We start from the raw sequence: 20,135 nt of genomic DNA on the forward strand, positions 1-20,135 counted from the left end.
AACAAGTCTTCTGCATGGCCTCCAATAGGGTGATTACCTACAAAGAAGGGTTGAAGAACACCTTCCCAGTTGCTTGATGGAACATGAGGTCGGTCATTCGCCATGTTTGTTAACACTTCAAGTGTTTTTGATTTTCAAAATATGCCTTGGAATGTGTTTCTTAAAATGTGAGAAACAATGTTCTTTTAAAGAAGGAGTTTGTTTCGATTCCTACAAAGTTGGAAATTGAAAGGTGATCCTTGTTTTGAGAGAAGAAAGAAAAAAATGGATTACTAAGTCAATTGTTGTTACAAAGGGGGAAGTATTACAACAGTGCCCCTAGGGCAGTTTTTATATGGGTCCCTTTGATTTCATCCCTGGATAGCCTTCTGGTATTGGCAGCCGTCTGATATCTTATGATGAATTGGGATCGGGCTTGGGTTTTCAGCTCTTGATCCAATTCAGCCTCATTCTTGGTATACTTCTCAAGCAGACGCTGTTCATTGGTAATTTGCTTATCCAGGGTAGACTGTTCTTTCTTCAGCTCCCGCAATTCTGCCTCCTTTTTCTGAATGGCATCATCAACTTGAGCTTTCGTGCTAAGGAGACCACCCAGCCTTCCAGTAGTCTGCTGAAGGGATTCTCGGGTCTTAGCCAAAGAATTCTCCATCGTTGTTTGATCGAAGTCGGGCTGGGGGGTTTCGGCTGACAGAAGTCCAATGACTAGCACTTCAGTCTTGAGCTCTGTAAGTCTCTCCATCAGCCGATGCAGAATGGGGACGGCTGGCGATTCCGTCGGAGTGTAAAAGAGAAGGCCACCAACCGTCTGGATGAGTTTGTCCAATAAGTCGGATCTCAATTCTGACAGGGGATGGTTAATGGCCTCAGTGAATATGGTTCGGGCCTCCGCCGGAACCGGAACAGTCGATAGGACAGCTAAGTCCGAAGGCCCCTGCAAGTCCTACAATGTCAATAAGTATTCCAAGGGAGGTGCAGATTTATTCAGATAAGATATGTGTTACCTCTGGGCGGACTGCTGTCAGTGAGGGGGGCAGCAATGAGGTCGGTCGAGTAGGGCAGACAACTGGTATAACAGCAGCCGACTCGTCGGCTGCTGCGTATGGTCGCTGAGGTGCCGACCTGGGTCCCTATGGAAAGTAGTATATAGAACAGTTAGTGTTTTCTGAAGGAAACGTTGTAGCATGGATTGGTTTTGATCTTACCAAATTCACAGAAGTCTCCGAATCGGACGAAGACACTTCTTCCATTTCTGGAGGTTGGGCTGCCACAGGTGGTTCTTCTGCCTGCCACTCGATGGCTGGAGGAAGCGCCGCTGCTGGTTGGGCGGCTGCAGGTTGAGCGGCTGCATCTAGAGCCACTGCAGCCGGGATCTCTGGGGCACCTTCGATTTCGGGATCAGCAGCATCAGGGATGTCGTTTTGAGGGTCAGCTTCGGCGAGGGCGGCTGGTTCTTCCTTTGACATGGATGAGTCTGATGCTATGTATGGCGGTCGACCCATCTGGGAAGTAGTTCCCTCGCTGTCAGAAGAGACCCCTGCTGCTGATCCGATGGGTGAAGGTGTCTGTGAAAAAATCATGGAAATGTTGGTGGTTAAATATATCAGGGTTGATCATTAGAATACTAAGGAGTGCTGATGAGAGAACTTACTGGTTCTATAGACACAATTGGTAAAGATTGCCTCCTGGTCGGGTGCCTGGCCCGACCACTCCTCGGTACGGGAGGAAGAGTTTGCCTCCTCGTCGGGTCCTCCGCCCGACTGCTCATTGGCAAATGGGTCTGGACCAAAGGCCCGATTGAATGGTCGGCTGGGACTGGTGTTGCTTGTGTGGTCGGTATTACCAAAGTCGGTTCTGAGGAATGAAATGAGTGACATCAAAGTTAAGATATAGTGAATTGGTTCACGGTTGTAAGGAAAAAATTACCTATTCGGGGTCGGGTCCTTGCGGACATCCTCGTAGTTCCAAGGTCCGCTGGTGCTTGCTGGTCGGCCCCAAAGGTCGGGGGTGTTGGCAGCTGGGACGCTTTCCTTTTTCGCGTTGGAACACTAGACCCGATCCCCGGGGCGGCTGTTTGTTGTTGAGTGCTAGTATGTCTAGCCGCCCCTAGAACCAATCCTTGGGGGGGAAGGAGTATGTTCAGCAACCGACCCTCATCAGGGGAGATCAGGGGCCATACAACCGACCACCATTCATTGAATGTTTCTACAGTCTCAGGGTTGGAGCGGAAAGGAATATAAGAATTGGAAGTTATATACGTGGTGAGCTGGGAGATATAAGAAGGGATTGAATTCGGTAGGACTCGTCGGTCAGGGCTTTGAAAAATTATATGCGGACACGCGACGGGTCCAGGGATACCTTGGCAACAGCCGAACTGGCGCGCCATGAATTGAGGTTCATAATTAAAAGTGTAAAAGGTTTTCTGCCCCTTTTTATCAAGTTTTTTGCTACTAAAAAGAGACCTGGGTTTGAGGGCAACGTCCCAGGCAAAAGGATAAGTGGAATGAGGACAAGGCTCAGGAGTCGGAAGCGGATTTGGTACTGGAAAAGGCCAAAAATGGTCGGGAGCATAGCCCGCATACTTTTTATACATAGAAAATCGAGAGTTACTGCGGGTATCTGTTAAAACTGCGATTATTATTGGATCGGAAGATTGGAGTTTATTGCGTCCTGAGCAGAGTCGGTTAAGGGCTAATCCCAAATGTTTTTCAGCTGTTGGCATAGTGGGCGGAGATCCTAAGTTAAACGCGTTGGGGAAGTAAAGCCGGAACCAAAGTTCTAAAAACCAAAAAGGACCCGACGCGGCAGTGTCTAATTTCCTATTATCATTATCTGTTAAACGAAGGCTAACTCTAGTAAGTCCTTCAAACAGATTGGCTAAAAACAGGGTGCCAAGAGAGAAAAAACGACCTGACGTGATATGAATGGCTAGGTCGAGATGAGAAGGAAGAACACATTTGGAAGGGGAAACAATGACGTACCTACAAAGCCAAAAAAGAATAAAGGCAGTATGCTCCCGGTCGGTCACAGGGGTCCCTGGCGCCCCTTGTTGGTCGGTTGCGAACTTTGTCCAACCCCATTCCTTCACACCTTGTAAAGACCATCCTGGATGGTCTTCTGATGGCTCCTGCCCAACTAGGGCTCCCATCACAGGGTCTTCACCCACGACTGGGAGATGCGCGATCATTGCCACATCCATAAGAGTTGGACCAAAGGGGCCCGATGGTAAGAGGAAAACCCCATTTTCCGCATTCCAGAAGGCAGACATGGCCAACAGCACCTTCTCATGCAGGTTGATAGGCATGGTGGACAGTAGTATTGCTTGGTCGATTTTTTGGGATCGCCATTGGGTCTGGAAGTGTTCTGCTACCCGTCGATACCAAGCGCGGTAAGGATCTTTTGGGTCCGTGAGATGGGTTTTGATGCTGTCTCGAATGCGAACTGCTTGGTAGTTAGGGTTGTTGATAGCCAAGGAATTTCGGGATTCCAAGACTTCCCTCATCCGATTTGAATCTTCAGGAGTAGTGCAATATGGACGGATCGCCGGAGTTAGTACTTTCGAGGCTGAAAATGGGCCCTCCGGGAGGGTTCCGTCGAAGGGAAGGGCAGGAATGTATTGATTCGCCATGGTTAGAGTGTTTTGGGATTGTGATTCACAAAAGCTTGTATTGCGGAGAAGGAAGTTAATCAGGAGTGTTGCAGTAACTGGTGCAATTGCTAAGGGAGTTTTTCAAGAGGGTGGTGATTTATGAACTTCCAAACATTGATTGTTAAATGGCGTTTGAAAGTCCCTTGGCGGCGGGCAAGTTGTTACGTACGAAATTTGGAATTAGGTTAAAAGCCCAAGGTAAAAAGAAGAATGGGCCTGGCAATAGAGTTGATTGAACTGACTGAAGGGCACCATGAGGAAATCAAGGAAAATAGATTTATTACTAAGGAAAGTCCTCAGGTCGGAAGGTCTTCAGGTCGGTAGGTCCTCAAGACGGAAAGACCTCAGGTCGGAAGGTCTTCAGGTCGGGAGGTCCTTAAGACGGAAAGTCATTAGGACGGAAGGACCTCAGGTCAGTAGGTCCTCAAGACGGAAGGACCTCAGGTCGGAAGGTCTTCAGGTCGGGAGATCCTCAAGACGGAAAGTCATCAGGACGGAAGGACCTCAGGTCGGTAGGTCCTCAAGACGGAAAGACCTCAAGTCGGAAGGTTTTCAGGTCGGGAAGTCCTCAAGGCGGAAAGACCTCAAGTCGGAAGGTTTTCAGGTCGGGAGGTCCTCAAGACGGAAAGACCTCAAGTCGGAAGGTTTTCAGGTCGGGAAGTCCTCAAGGCGGAAAGACCTCAAGTCGGAAGGTTTTCAGGTCGGGAAGTCCTCAAGGCGGAAAGACCTCAAGTCGGAAGGTTTTCAGGTCGGGAGGTCCTCAAGACGGAAAGACCTCAAGTCGGAAGGTTTTCAGGTCGGGAAGTCCTCAAGGCGGAAAGACCTCAAGCCAGATGGTTCGCAAGTCGGGAGGATTGGCAGTCGGATCCATACTATTGTAGATTGGCAGTCGGACCCATACTATTGTAGATTGGCAGTCGGGCCAAAAGAGCGGAAGGTCTGTGGTCGGCTCAAAGAGTGAAATATAGGGATAATTTTGGTCTGCTGGGGACGCGTGTCAGCATGAGAAGGGTTGGAAGACGGTTGGGAAGGAGACGTTGTAACCGTTCGGGTGACGGTTTTCGGTACGGTTTCCCAGAGAATATTTAAAGGCTTGGATAATCATTTGGCAAGGCATCTTCAATCAACTTCAACAAAGCAAAGTCAGATTTGGGGATCACCACTTTAAATTTCAATCTTTTATTTTCCAGTTTATTTTCTGTACCATACAGTGTTTAGAGATTCCTAATCTCAGGCACTAATTAATCAAGTTTAAGGATATTTTCTATATCTTTGAATTTTATTTTATTTTTGTTGAAAAATTACATCAACAAATATATATATAAATACCAAAATATCCATAATTTTTATAAAAATATTTATTTTTTAGTATTTTAAGAGCAAAAATATTAACACCACCTTATATATTTTTAATAACCAATAAATACTATTGTTTTTAATATATTTAAAAAAATTAGTTTGACTAAGGATAGAGAGAATATAATATAATATATGTATATGTATATTAATATAAGTTAGTTTTATAAAACATTGAGAGTTTTAAATATATATAAATATTTATTTATTGAAAAAAAAATAAAAATTGTATGATTTCGAACGAGTCGCATAATGTATAGCATTATGTGTTATAATTCAATTTAATTAATTTATATCTAGTCCGTCCAAATTAAAAATATTGTTTTTTTAATTTATTACAAAATTTCAAAGGATCCATTTGGGGTGGGACGGAGGAAGAGTATTTGTTAAATATATTTTAAATAAATAAAATTTATTAAAAAATAAAATATACCCTCCGTCTCATGATAATTGACAATTTTCATTACTGATACGATATTAAAAGAAATAATATTAATTAGTTAATAATAGTTAATTATGATATTTTATTATTTTTTGCATAATTAATAATTTTGATAATTTTAAAATAAATTTAATATATATAATTAAAAAATAAAATATGTATTTCAATATTTTAAAATTATATTGCAATAAAAAATATATGCAATTTGAATATTATTTTGTAAAAAATAAAATTTTCTATAATAAAAGTAAATAAAAAATATGTTTATAATTAACATAAACTAGGTGAAGTTGTAAATGTAGATAAAAATATTTGTTTTTTTAAAGAGAACGATAGAATAAAAGAGTTTTGAATGATTTTTATATAATGTATGATGTTATGTAGTTTGTAGTTAATTAAGTTGGATATTTGTTAAGTATATTTTAATTTAGTACTAAATAAGAAATGTTAATTATTATGTGACAGATAAAAATAAAAAAATATATAAGTAGGACAAATGAAATACTCCCTCCGTCCCGAGACAGATGACCTTTTTTTTCTTTTTTGTCCGTCCATTAAAGATGACTCATTTATAATTTTTAGTAAATTTATTCATCTTAAACATATTTAATAAATATAAATTAATTTAATTAAATTTTTAATCTCTTACACGTAGGATCCACTCAAAACTCCTTTATTTCTATCTCTCTCTTCAATAAATAAATATTTTTTTATCTATATTTAAAACTTTTTATTTTTAATAAATTAGTTTTAAGTTAATTATAAATAAATAAATAAATATTTTATTTATTTGTATTATATAAATTTTATTCTCTACAAAATGATATCCATATAGTATATGTTTTATTGATATAAAATGCTAAAAATATTTAAAATGCTAACAACACTATTCATATAAAAATAATAAAAATCATAACTTATTATTAATAACTTATTAATCTACACTACCTAAAATACCATATTCTTAAGCAAAGGGGTCATCTTGACAAGGACGGAGGGAATATTAATCAAGGTTTGTTTGTTTGGGAGTTTGGATTGAAATAGTAAAAAATTTAAATTGAAATAGTTCAATAATATGATATAAATATATTTTGATGTGATATTTTAAATGTAAAATTAATTTTTAATAAAATATAAACAATAAAAAATAAATATTTAATTTAATATTTTTGAAATAAAAAAAAAATCAGTAAAATTTGAAAAAAAAAAAAAAAAATTTCAAACGTACACACCCAAGAGAATATTCCTTATTTCCATAATAACTAATGCAAAGATTCCAAATTGACTCTGTTTACATAAAAGGATTTTTGAAAATTTAAAAAAAAAAAATTGATTAGATGTTTTTATAGAAAAAATATATTTAATTTGTTATTCAAATTTATATATATATTTTTTTCTGTTATAAAAAAATATTTACTTTTTTTTAAAAAAATTATTATATTTTTTACATTTTTTTTAATATAAAAAATAATAATAATTATTCAATTTTATTAAAACTCATCCATGAATATTTACGACGAAATATGATATTTTGTTAAAATAAATATTAAATAAAAAACAATTAGTTGTATAAACAGATCCATTTGACTAAAATAAAATAAAAATCTGTTTTCCAAATATTTATTTTGTTATTAATTAATATTATTAGTATTTATTTTTAGTACGTTTAGGGCTAACAACCTTCTAAAGAAACACCGAAACCTAACCTTCGCAATACTTCTTTGACTCTTCCCCCAAAGGCCACCAACCCCCTCCATCCTCCCCCCCAACCTAGCCGTTCTATATAAACCGCTCCTGCAGTTCTTCCTCTGGACATTACCCAGATTCCGGCTGCGTCGCGAGATCCTTGAAATCTCGCCGATTTTGTGCCAGGAAGGAGCGGAAATCTGAATCTGAGGGGCTAATCTACCGTTTCAGTAATGGCTCTACCGAACGCCGCCGTCCTGTCGTCGAAATCGATAATCCAGTCGCAGAATCTCATCCCTGGGGGACTTTCTCCTACAATCCCCTGCACTTCATCGATTCCGGCCGTGCGCCGCAACATCTCGGCCGTGCATGCGGCTGAGCCGGTGAAGAAGCCGGTCGTCGCTCCGGTTAAGAAGTCGGCTGAGAAATGGGCGCCGGAGACCTGGAAGACGAAGAAGGCGCTGCAGCTTCCAGAGTATCCCGACGAGGCGGAGCTCGAGTCGGTGCTGAAGACGATGGAATCGTATCCGCCGCTGGTGTTCGCCGGGGAGGTCAGGAGCCTGGAGGAAAGACTGGCGCAGGCCGCATTGGGACAAGCCTTTCTTCTTCAAGGCGGCGACTGTGCCGAGAGCTTCAAGGAGTTCAACGCTAACAATATACGAGATACTTTCCGGATTCTTCTGCAGATGAGCGTTGTCCTCTCCTTCGGTGGCCAGTTGCCTGTTGTTAAGGTGAGAATCTTCATTTCTGCCCTCTAACCTTGATTTTGAAGGAAAAACCTAATTGCTATCGAGTTACGGTTTGTGATGTGTTTTACTAAATCTGTAGATCTGTAGAAGCTCTGACGCTCAAACAGTATTACTTACAGATTGAAACACCATTGATGTTATCCTTTGCTTTAAACTTTTTTAAAATCCATTTGCTGTAAACACTATTTTTTGAAAAACAAAAGTTCTTCTCTCGGTAGTAGATGAATCCTAAGATGCTTTAATTGCGGGCTTTGCAAATCCATCACAAACAGGGAAGGCTTTGAATTTTATATGTTTTTGTTGAAAGTATTTTGGTCGCACAATGAACAATTCTTGAGAGTTTTTGGATCAGGTTTTGGCAGTATCCATAGATTGGCAAATAATTATTACTCTGTGATATATTTTCACTAGAAAGTATCATGCCTATATATAGGCTGTTTAATGATAAGTACAAATCTTAGAAAATAATTCTGCTGAATTTCTAATTTTACTGTAATTTGAGATGATGTTGAAAATGTAATTGCAAACTTATTAGCACCTTTTGATCTAATTGTAATCGAGTTGAGTTTATTGATTAGGTTGGAAGAATGGCTGGCCAATTTGCCAAACCAAGATCGGACCCGTACGAGGAAAAAGATGGCGTGAAGCTGCCGAGCTACAAAGGCGACAACATCAACGGCGATTCCTTTGATGAGAAGTCAAGAATTCCCGATCCCCACAGGATGATAAGGGCTTATTGCCAGGCTGCATCGACTCTCAACCTTCTCCGGGCCTTTGCCACTGGTGGATATGCTGCGATGCAGAGGGTTACTCAGTGGAATCTTGATTTTGTCGAGCACAGCGAGCAGGGTGACAGGTGTGATTCCTCGATGATTGAAAGATAAATGTTTGTTGTTTTGGCCTTATTTATGTCATTTATTGCTGATGTATTTATGATTGATTCTTTCAGGTATCAAGAATTGGCTCACAGGGTCGACGAGGCTTTGGGATTCATGGAGGCTGCTGGGCTTACCGTTGATCATCCTGTTATGTCGACAACAGAATTCTGGACCTCCCATGAGTGCTTGCTGCTGCCTTATGAGCAAGCCCTCACTAGAAAAGATTCGACTTCTGGCCTCTATTATGGCTGCTCTGCCCACATGCTTTGGGTCGGTGAACGTACACGTCAGCTGGACGGTGCGCACGTTGAATTCTTGAGAGGAGTTGCCAATCCACTTGGCATCAAGGTAAAGATTCGTCTTTTGTCTGTGTGTGCGTGTTCTAAGCATAATTTGAAGTTAATAGTGAATACGATCATTATTGAATTGACTTAATTAATTACATGGAAATGCTTCTTCAGGTGAGCCAAAAGATGGACCCGAATGAACTGACTAAATTGATCGACATCTTGAATCCCACCAACAAGCCGGGAAGGATAACTGTCATAGTCAGAATGGGTGCCGAAAACATGAGGGTTAAGCTGCCGCATTTGATCAGGGCCGTTCGACAGGCTGGGCAAATCGTGACTTGGGTTTGTGACCCTATGCATGGGAACACCATCAAGGCACCTTGTGGACTCAAAACCCGCGCTTTCGATGCAATCTTGGTAAAAATGCTCCTTTCCTTTCTTTTTTTATGTCTTTCGCCTTCATTAATTTAACTTCTCCACTTACATTATTATGCTTATATGTGTATTGTAGATCTATATCTAATCTGCTGTTTGGTTTAAATATAATCAGCAGCATCGTAACTGCCGTCATATTCATATTATGTTTTTACCTAACCGTTACATGCAAGTAGTAGCCTGAAAATGATTTCTATGATATTCACATGATACGCGTCGTGGCGCTCGGCTATACACGAGAATTGTTTTCGCACAAAATTGGCATTTTTCTTGTGGGACAGAGCACTGCAATGTTGGAGTTTCAATCGCGTAGGGCCGAGCCATGCCAAAACTTGTCGAAAGCGACTTTTTTCCATGTGCTTGATTGGGAGAATATTTGTGTATGCGTATTATTACATTGCCACGTTCCCAATCTAACATTGGCCTGTCTGAATTTCCGTGTAGGCGGAGGTGAGGGCTTTCTTCGACGTGCACGAGCAAGAAGGCAGCAACCCAGGTGGGATCCATCTGGAGATGACGGGGCAGAACGTAACGGAATGCATCGGAGGGTCGAGAACGGTGACGTTCGATGACCTGAGCTCCCGCTACCACACCCACTGCGACCCGAGGCTGAATGCGTCTCAGTCGCTCGAGCTTGCTTTCATCGTGGCGGAGAGGCTAAGGAAGAAACGGATGGCCACTAACCGTCTGATGCCTTGAATAGATAGGCGCCGCCGCGCACTCTAATTAGCCGATACTCCGGGTCGGGTCGGGTCGAGATGTGGTAAAAATTTGGTCTGTGGATGTTTGTTATTGTTATTGTTATGACAGTGGTAGTAATAGTAATAATAAGTGTGTACAATCGACAATGCAATGGTAACAAGCAAGAAGGGGGTTTTTGTATGCTATGCTTAATTTGGTTCATTCTTGGGGTAACTGTCGAGTCTAGTTTGAGTCTATTTTATGGAGGGAGTATTATTATATATACAATATATATATATATATATATAGAGAGAGAGAGAGAGAGAGAGAGAGAGAGAGAGAGAGAGAGAGAGAGAGAGAGAGAGAGAGAGCTTTTACCATATTTGTCGTTGGAGTTGAACTCATCTCGGTTGGCGTTGCTGTAATGTTTTATGTTCATAGCCTTTTCACTTTTGTGTCGTTTGTACTTTGTACTCTGTTTCTATCACATCAGCTTTAACGTTTCATGTATTTTTTTCATTTTTATGTAATGAAATGCCATGAAATCTGGAACCTACATAAATAAAAACAGGGTGTGTTTGGTACGTATAAATGAGACCAGACAAATAAAAGTGGTCCCATTTCTATTGTTTGAAATTTCTTGCCTGTGGAACTTGAGAAATAACTGTTCTTATTTATACGATGATGCAGTATATTTTTTTAAATTATTTTTTTTTATCTTTTTTTTTTTTGTACTATTTAATTTTTGTATTTTTTAAAAATTATATTATTTTAATTTTACAAAAATCTAATTTAATTTACTGTTAAAGTATTTAATTTTTATGATTTTGTAAAAAATTGTACTAAAATATAATGTTAAAATATATCATATATAATTTATGATTTTTTTTAAAAAATTCACCAAAAATATTTTTCTTAGAACTTTTTTTTTATCCCGTTAATAATTTATTATTGTCTGATCCATTTATATAGCTGTATTTTATTTTATTTTTTTATATTTCTCAATTTCTAATTCTATTCTCTACTATCATTTATTTATCAATTCTATTCTATGTACCAAACACCACCTAAAGATTAAACAGAGGTATTGAACACGACATGTGTCAATTTGCTCAATTTGCAAAATAGCATAAAATCCCCCATGGTTAGCTCAATTTGTTGAAAATCCTCTGTGGTCCAAAAATTCCATAAAATATACTTGTGGTTTCTAAAATGTTGCACATTCGCCGGTGTTAAATTTTTATACACATTGACCGTTATACCCCTCTCTAAATTATCTTTCTTCTTCCTGGCCGGTTCGTCCTTCTCAATCCATTTTTTTTTCCTCTCTTCCCTCTTTCCCTCATCTTCTTCTTCCGTCATCTTCTTCTTTTTCTCTATTTACATAACCCTTCTTCCTTCCCCCTCCTCTCTCTATATATTTTTCTATCCTGTGTATAAAATACAGTATGCAACAACACTTATTATTCTAATTGCATTGTAACATCAAATTTGGGTGTAATCTAAATAAAAAAAAATATATCATAAATCCTTGATTCAAAACACACACAAAAATTAAATTTGGGAATGAAGAATCAGGAATATGTGAGGATAAAAAAAGAATAGAATTGAAACAATAAATTTTTAATATTAAATCAAATAAATTTCTTTAAAATAGAAGTAATGAAAATCACCCAAAGAATATCTCGTCTCATATTTCCAATTCCGTTTAAGCGCGATCTTGCCAGCCCAATTCCGAAAAATCGTACTTGACCCGACCCGTAATCCGACCCATTACAACGCAGAACAGATCTAGATGGCAACCTGAGAGGGTTGATTTTTGGGTTTGGGCGAAAAACAAGAAGATGCTCGTGGCGGTCGGACTCCGCGCAGGCGGCGGAGAGAAGAGGCTGAGACTGAGGCTAGAATAGGGAGGAGCGAAGTCTGACTTATCATCAGAAGAGAAAATTCGGAAGAGAAGAATGATAATTAGGTAAATTATTGGAGAATGAAGGGTAATTTTCTAACTTTCCTTCATATATTATGTAAATTGTCAATAATGCATACAGTGATCGCGCGTACAATACAATCTCCGTTAAATATTAACGGTGGGGGTATTTTTTGCAACATTTTAGAAACCACAAGTAAATTTTACGGAATTTTCGGACCACAAGGAATTTTTAGCAAATTCACCAAACCACAGGGGATTTTATGCTATTTTGCTTATTATTAATTATATTAAAAAATAAAATTATATTAGTTCACTATTATTAATTAATTAAATATTATTAATTTAAATACTTGTGTCATAAAAACAAAAATATATAATAAATAATATTGATTGTTGGTATGAAAATAAAATATTAATTTAATATATGATAAAAAAATATATTTTAAAATATATTAGTATAATTATAATTACTATTTATATTATTTTTTTAAATTTTTTTATATAAGAATATAGATATTATATTGATAGTTGGTAAAAAATATGAGTAAAAAACTTTTTTGCCGTTACGAATGCAGTGATGTAAAAGGTAGTGAAATTTGTATAAATATAATGAAAAGATAATAAAAGTTTTATTGTAATATATTTATTTATATAAATTAGACTATTATTTTAGGGAATGGTTAGGTTGCTCACCATTCTAATTTTTCACATTAGCACACATTATATATACAAACAAGACACATTAGTATTATACACAACATGCTGTGTATAATAAAAGTATGTGCTGTTTTTAAATAATAACAAGTGTGTTGTATACAAGTATGTTAAGTTGAAAAACCCCATCACCTATTTTTGACATATTGACAAATCATCTTTGTGCTGCTGTTGTCGTCAGAACCTATAAACAACAACATCTGACACAACTTGTGCAGTCCCATCAAGTTGTATTTATTTGTCTTTCTTATGATAGTTGTTTCTCAAGACAAAATGGACACTTTGAGTTTGTCATCTTTTGGTCAGAAGAGTATAGAAACACACCATTCCTTTTTTTGGTTTAAGGGAATTAATTGCATGTCTGTAACATGCTTGCTGTGACTACCTTACACAGCTCGAGATTTGTGGGAGGTGAGTGTGGTGGTTTTGAGAGTGTTTGTAGTGAGAGAAAAATTGTAACAATCCTCTCAACCTCAACCCTTCCCATCTCCATGCATTGAGTGTGTGATATACACTGCTATCTTGCCAGAGAGTTCGTCGGTCCAAGGGAAATCGGAGTTCCGATAAGGGGAACATTTAAAATTTGAGCAGCCCAGCTATTTGTTAGTTGTTAGTATGCGTTTGTGACAACGTATGCATGTGGAGGGATTTTCCTAGGTAATCAACATTGTAGTTTGGGTTGAAAAAGTTTTGGATGTTTTGTTCTTAATCAGCACTGATTAGTGAACCTCTCATGAATTGGAATCCTCCTGATGTAAGTTGGTCATAACTGAACCGGGTTACCAAATATCTTGTCATTTATTATTTTGGCTACTGCATTTATTTTGTTGAGAAGACGCTATTATAACTGTGAGATAACTACGCTTCGGGAGTTGGCCCTTGGATAGGTGCTCGAAAGGAATATTGGTGCAACATTTATTCTTCCCAACATTTGGTATCAGAGCAGTATTCTCTAAGTTGCTGAGTAGGTTCTTTCACAGTTGCAAAGATGAGTAAGGAAGGCCGTTTTACGTCGAGACCTCTATTGTTCGATGGGACAAGTTATCGAAGTTGAAAGAACAAAATGGAAGCTTTTTTTATGTTACAAGGTAAAGATGTTTCTGATGCTGTTGAGTCTGCATGGTCTCATCCCGTGAAGACCATCCAAGATGAAGATGGTATTACATCTCTTGTGAAGAAATCAAAAAGAGAATGGACTCTAAATGAAAAGGCTGCTGCAATCGCCAACTCGAAAGCTCTATTTTCGATCTTTAATACTGTAGATGAAACTCAGACGAAGCTGATATCCAACTGCAAAATTGCTAAGGAAGCTTGGGACATTTTGGAAAATGCATTCGAAGGTTTTGTGCAAGTTCGAGAATCAAAGCTGGATCATGTTGAAACTTTATTCGAAGGGATGAAGATGAATGAAGATGAAACCATTGTTGTTTACTATAATTGATTTATGGATGTTGAAATCAAGCTGAAGCTCTTGGATACACTTTGAAGAGAAGAAACTGGTGAGGAAGATGCTTAAAAGTCTCACAAAAAATTTCAGGCCAAAGGTGATTATGCTCGATGAACCACCAAGGCTTAAATATATGACATTGGATGAACTATATGGTACATTGGTGAGCTATGAAATGAATTATCTCCAAGATAAAGCACCTAAAAGTATGGCGTTGAGTGCTGAAGACATGGAGCTGATAGAGTCTAATAAAGAAATAGTACTGCTGAGTCGTAAACTTTCTCGAATGATTAGTGAGAAATGAGCTGCCAAGCTGAAGTATGGGAAGTTCCAAAATAGAAATGGCTATCAGGGAGTAAGTACATCCAACTCACAACGAAAATACCCTGAGCAGAAACCAACTACTTACAACAAGCCAAAAGAAAGATTCGATGGTAGATTCAACAAGAAGTTTGTGGTGTCTGCAAAACCTGAGACGGTTCAAGAACCAACTTGCTATGGATGTGGAGGAATTTGTCATATCAAGTCTGAATGTCCAACAGTAAATAAAAGAGAGAAAATAGCATATCAAGCTACCTGAAGTGACAATGAAGATGGCGAATATGCTGGTGGTGATGAATAGACTGAAAATCATAAAGAAGTTGCATTTATGGCAAATGCTGATGAAAGCAGTGCTGAAAAGGAAAAATCCAGTTTATAACTACTGATGAGTCAAGGGAACTTGATGCTGAGGAGTTGATCGAAGCTTATGAGGAAATGGTAGTCGAACAAAAGAAAGTTGTGGTGAAAAATAAAGAACTCTTGGATACCATTTATCGTTTGGAAGATAAAAAAGAGAAGCTTGAGGATGAACTTAAGAAGTTGAGGAAGATTATTGATGATAAATCTGCTGAATCAGAGAAGTTGAAGTATGAGAATCTGAAGTTGAAGGATGAAAATGATAGACTTAAAAAAGGAAAGGAAAAATTAGATGAAGTTCTTTCAATTGGTAAACCATTCGGTGATCACAAAGGATTGGGTTTTTGTGAATCCTCTAAAAGCAAACGAAAAAAATTTGTTCATGGTGGACTTCTTACTGATGTCGAAATTCCAGAAAAGAAGCAAATCCTAGTTGTGAAGCAGAATTTGAAAAGAGACAGAAACAGAAATTGGGAGAAAAATTGTAGAAGGACACAGAATGTTAGACGGATGTCATCACGACGTAACGAGTGCGGATACTGCAGATGTCTTGGACATACAACTGCAAAATGTTTCAAATTGGCAAAAGATGTAATGTATGGAAGAAACATTCGATGGCCTACGGAAGGACTGAAGCAGATTGTTAAAGTCATATTGGTGTGGATGCCCAAGGAAAATCAAAAGGCGTTGGATGCGAATCGGTTTGAAAAGTTTCGACGTCATTTGGGTATGCATTCCTACCCTCCTTGATGCTGAATGCATGAATGAAAAAATAAATTTCTCCAATTTATTTTATTACTTGATCTTTTTGGTGGAAATTGGAGATTGGATATTATGGGAGAGAAGGAACAATTGAAAATATCAAAAAGAAGGAAGACTTTTTGGTGAAGAAATGATTATCTGAAAAGTGTTATTATTATTCTGAGAAAGGGTTTTAAAAACCCCAAAAAGGTGATTTGACGGCTTTGCATTGCAGTTACGGCTGTCATAACAGCCTTATGGGAAATGACGGTTCTGAGGGATCAAATTGAATTCGAAATTCAAATAGTCCTTTAGTCTCCCTCCTCTCTTTTGGATACATATAGTGATGCGTGTTGTGGTGGAAATAACCACTCACTCTTAATTTATCTTCACCCTTCGCATTTGCAATCTGTTTTTGAGAAAACCATGGCTCGAACCCGATTCGGTGGAGACGTAAGGACGGGCAGAGAAGCTGTTCGTGGGCGTGGACATGCGCGTAGAAGAGGAGGTGGTGGCCGTTGTGGACAGATCAGTTCAACTCCTCATCCCCGTGATCTTCCCACACCCGTGGTACTTGCTGAATCACTCCCTGAGGTTCCATGAACGTCTGAAGAGGGTGGAGTCTGCTCAAAAAACCCTAGAGGAAATGCAAGCTAGTGCACCGGATGTCAGCATTTCTGGTGAACCTGAAGCTACTGCTCCGGATAGTCGTGAAGAAGAAGGAGATGCTGCAAAGCAACAAGATGATGCGGAGCCTGAGTCTCGCGATGCTGCTGAGGAGACTGTAGAACGATCTAAAGAAGCTCCTGCAAATGAAGATGAGAGGACTGGAGTTGTTGCTCCTCAACCTGAAGATTTTACCGCACATTAAGCTCCCACCTGTGTTGATGATCTTGCCATTGAAGAGAAAGGTTTTGATGCTGACCCTAATAAGTCTGCCTCTGATGACAACCTTAATACCATTATCGACAGAACTGTTGATCGTCTTTTTTTCTGTGGGTGTGGAATGTGAGGAAGCTGCTATCACACCTGCGTCACAACTTGAGGAAATGGAGTCTGAGGACTCAGATCATGTTCTTCTCGCTCGTCTGAAAAAGCTTAGTCCGGCCAAGAATCTGAGTAAGAAACGGAAAGCTGTTGTTAACGCTCCTGGTTCTTCAAGCAAAAGAATCAAGCGCCTCATCTCCAAGAAGGGTTTGAAATCAAAGAAGTCAAAGTCCCGCAAGCACAAAGACACTCCTCAACTAATTTCTGCCGAGGAAGCCATGGACTGGACTCATTTTGAAGATGTTGCCGAATCCTTCGAATATGATGTCCTAGAAAATCGTAAATTTGTCTCAGAAGCTCGCTTTATCGACCCCATGCATACTGAATTTGGATTCTCCGAGTTCTTACGGGAAAAAGGATTGCTCCATTGGGATGTTTCTCTCAAGCGGTACTGTCCGAAGTTGGTCAAAGAATTCTATGCCAATCTATCTCTGCAAGTGATGGATGATGGGAGCCCCTGGTTCCACAGGGCGTATGTTCATGGCAAAGTGTTCAAACTCAGTCCCATGGTCATAAAAAAACTCTTAAATCTACCGTATGACAACCCTGAAGAATTGCCATCTTCACTGTTGCAAGAATCGAAACGGGAAGTTGCTCTCCATCTTTCTGCCCGAAAGTCCAATGATTTTGGAAGAACAGGCCTTGCTGCTGCGGAGCTCATAATGAAATTTTAATGCCTTTTTCGCTTCTGTGGATTGAATGTTTTTCCAACGAGCAATGGCACAAACATTGGGTCCGAAATGGGTAAATTGTTCCTTTCAATTGATAAATTCTGTTCTGACATAAATTTTGGTTTTGTGGTGATCTCCAAGATGCTGAAGTATGCCAAAGGCCAAAAGTATGAAGCGACCAAGTTACCATATCCTACCTTAATCACCCTGCTCTTGAAAAAGAATGGCATTCTGCCTGAGCCCAGTGAAGACCTTGTTGAGATTGGCTTCTTCAAGCCTCGGTCTAACTTGCAGAAGCTTCACAACGACTTCAAAGAGCCCATTCCATTGGATCTTTCAAGCCAAATTTTGGAAGCTCGGCGTCTGCTCTTGGAAGTTTTGCAGGAACAACTGTCCATCCGAGTAACTTTGGGAGAGCATCAGAAGAAGATCACTCATGCTCTCAACTTGCTTCTCAAAATTGTGTCGGCTCCTGCCTTGAACCTCTCTAGCTTACTTACTTGTTTTGGCATTTGCTCATCGCAAGGGGGGGAGGTGTAGGAAAAGGGGAGTTGCTGGATTGAAGGTGCAGAAGTTGCTGAAAGAGGGAGTTGTTGTGGTTGTTTTTGTTGTCTGTTGTTTTTGCAAGAAGGGGGAACCTCGCTGATTTGCTGTTGCTACTGATGTTAACTGTTGTTTGCTTGTTTGCTTTTTATGTTTTGTTTATTTGTCAAATGGTTGTTGAATAGTTGTTATCACATCTCATTCGAAAAGGCTGTATGTAGCCTTATTTTTTTTCGGCCTGTAATCAACTCTTTAACTTGTCTATTGAATTATTGGATTGCTTTGCTGAGTGTGGGAGATCTTCTCCTACACAGTGTGCGTGGTCACATATGCCAAAAAGGGGGAGAATGTTAAGTTGAAAAACCCCATCACCTAATTTTGGCATATTGACAAATCATCTCCGTGTTGCTGTTGTCGTCAGAACCCATAAACAGCAACATCTGACACAGCTTGTGCAGTCCCATCAAGTTGCATTTATTTGTCTTTCCTGGATAGTGGTTTCTCAAGACAAAATGGACATTTCGGGTTTGTCCTCTTTTGGTCAGAAGAGTATAAAAACACACCATTCCTTTTTTGGTTGAAGGGAATTAATTGCATGTTTGCAACATGTTTGCTGTGGCTACCTTACACAACTCGAGATTTGTGGGAAGGTGAGTGTGGTGGTTTTGAGAGTGTTTGTAGTGAGAGAAAAATTATAACAATCCTCTCAACCTCTACCCTTCCCATCTCCATGCATTGAGTGAGTGATATACACTACTATCTCGCTGGAGAGTTCGTCGGTCGAAGGAAAATCGGAGCTCCGATCAGGGGAACATTCAGAATCTGAGCAGCCCAGCTGTTTGTTAGTTGTCAGTACGCGTTTGTGACAATGTATGCCTGTAGAGAGATTTTCCTAGGTAATCAGCATTGACAACGTATTACTGATTAGTGAACCTCTCATGGATTGAAATCCCTCGGATGTAGGTTTTTTATAACCGAACCGGGTTACCAAATATCTTGTCATTTATTATTTTGGCTACTGCATTTATTTCGTTGACAAGACGCTGTTATAACTGTGAGATAACTACGCTTCGGGAGTTGACCCTTGAATAGATTTTCGAAAGGAATATTGGTGCAGCACTTATTCTTCCCAACAAAGTATATAATGTGCTAAAATCAATTGTTGTGTCTGCTGTATAAGACTATAACATGTGCTGTTGGTTCATGTGCTATATTTGTATTATATTAACATATAGAATGTATTGTCTGTAATAATACTGTGTGTTGTCTGTAGTAATATTGTGTGTTGTTGGGACTATAATATGTATGTTTTGTTCATGTGTTGTATTAGTATTATATTAACATATACAGTGTGTTATTTGCAGTAATATCATATGCTTTCTAATAGCACACAATGTGCTTTTCAACACAATGCTGAATTTTATATTGAGCATTGTAGCTGCCGCCATTGTTTTAAGACAGATGAAAATAGAAAAGTATAACTATTATTTTAAGATATAATGAATAAAATTTATATGTTTTAAATATAGATCTAAATATATATATATTATTTTTACCGTTTTTTAACTATAACATCATTTCACTAAATACTTTTACAAATTTTAATTATAACAAAATTTCATTAAATTTGATTTGAAATTATAAAATTTTATCTGAAAGAAATAATATTATTCCAAGAAAAAGTAAAATAGATAAATATATAAATTAGGGGTATGTATAATAAAAGAAAAATCTATTCCAATATTGATAAAACTAATGATTAAGTGAAAAAATAATTATTATGTATTAAAATAAAGAATAATGACAATATAAGTAGATTTTATATACATTTAGCAAATAATAATAAAAAAATTTAATATAATTTTAACAAACAACAAAATACTATTATTAAAAAAATGACAATGCATTGAATGAGTCAAATCTAACATATATATTATACATAACATAATATATTTATAATATTTTATTATAACAAATATATATTTTATTACGATATAATATATGTTGCGTGCTACGTACAATTTGTATATTTTTTAGGGTAAACTGTTTTTTTAGTCCCGTAACTGACCTTTTATTATTTTAGTCTCATAACTAGAAACTGTTTTAAAATAGTCCCCTAATTAGTTAAATTTTTTCTCAATTTAGTCTTCAATGCTTATATGGCATCTGTATGGCAGGCTGGTGGACACTTGTCGGCTATA

At 38.2% G+C, this 20,135-nt stretch overlaps 1 protein-coding gene across 1 annotated transcript; it reads left to right on the forward strand.

Annotated features, from left to right (window-relative positions):
- Positions 1 to 7,183: 7,183 nt before the first annotated feature.
- Positions 7,184 to 10,682, forward strand: LOC127260287 (phospho-2-dehydro-3-deoxyheptonate aldolase 2, chloroplastic-like). Its single transcript, XM_051288007.1, has 5 exons — positions 7,184 to 7,861; positions 8,458 to 8,735; positions 8,829 to 9,105; positions 9,219 to 9,464; positions 9,927 to 10,682. The coding sequence occupies exons 1-5, from the start codon at positions 7,364 to 7,366 to the stop codon at positions 10,179 to 10,181; spliced, it is 1,554 nt and encodes a 517-aa protein (XP_051143964.1). The 5' UTR covers positions 7,184 to 7,363; the 3' UTR covers positions 10,182 to 10,682.
- Positions 10,683 to 20,135: the final 9,453 nt, after the last annotated feature.

Source organism: Andrographis paniculata, unplaced genomic scaffold (assembly GCF_009805555.1).
Source record: "Andrographis paniculata isolate CXL003 unplaced genomic scaffold, ASM980555v1 Contig61END, whole genome shotgun sequence".
Lineage (NCBI taxonomy): Eukaryota > Viridiplantae > Streptophyta > Magnoliopsida > Lamiales > Acanthaceae > Andrographis > Andrographis paniculata.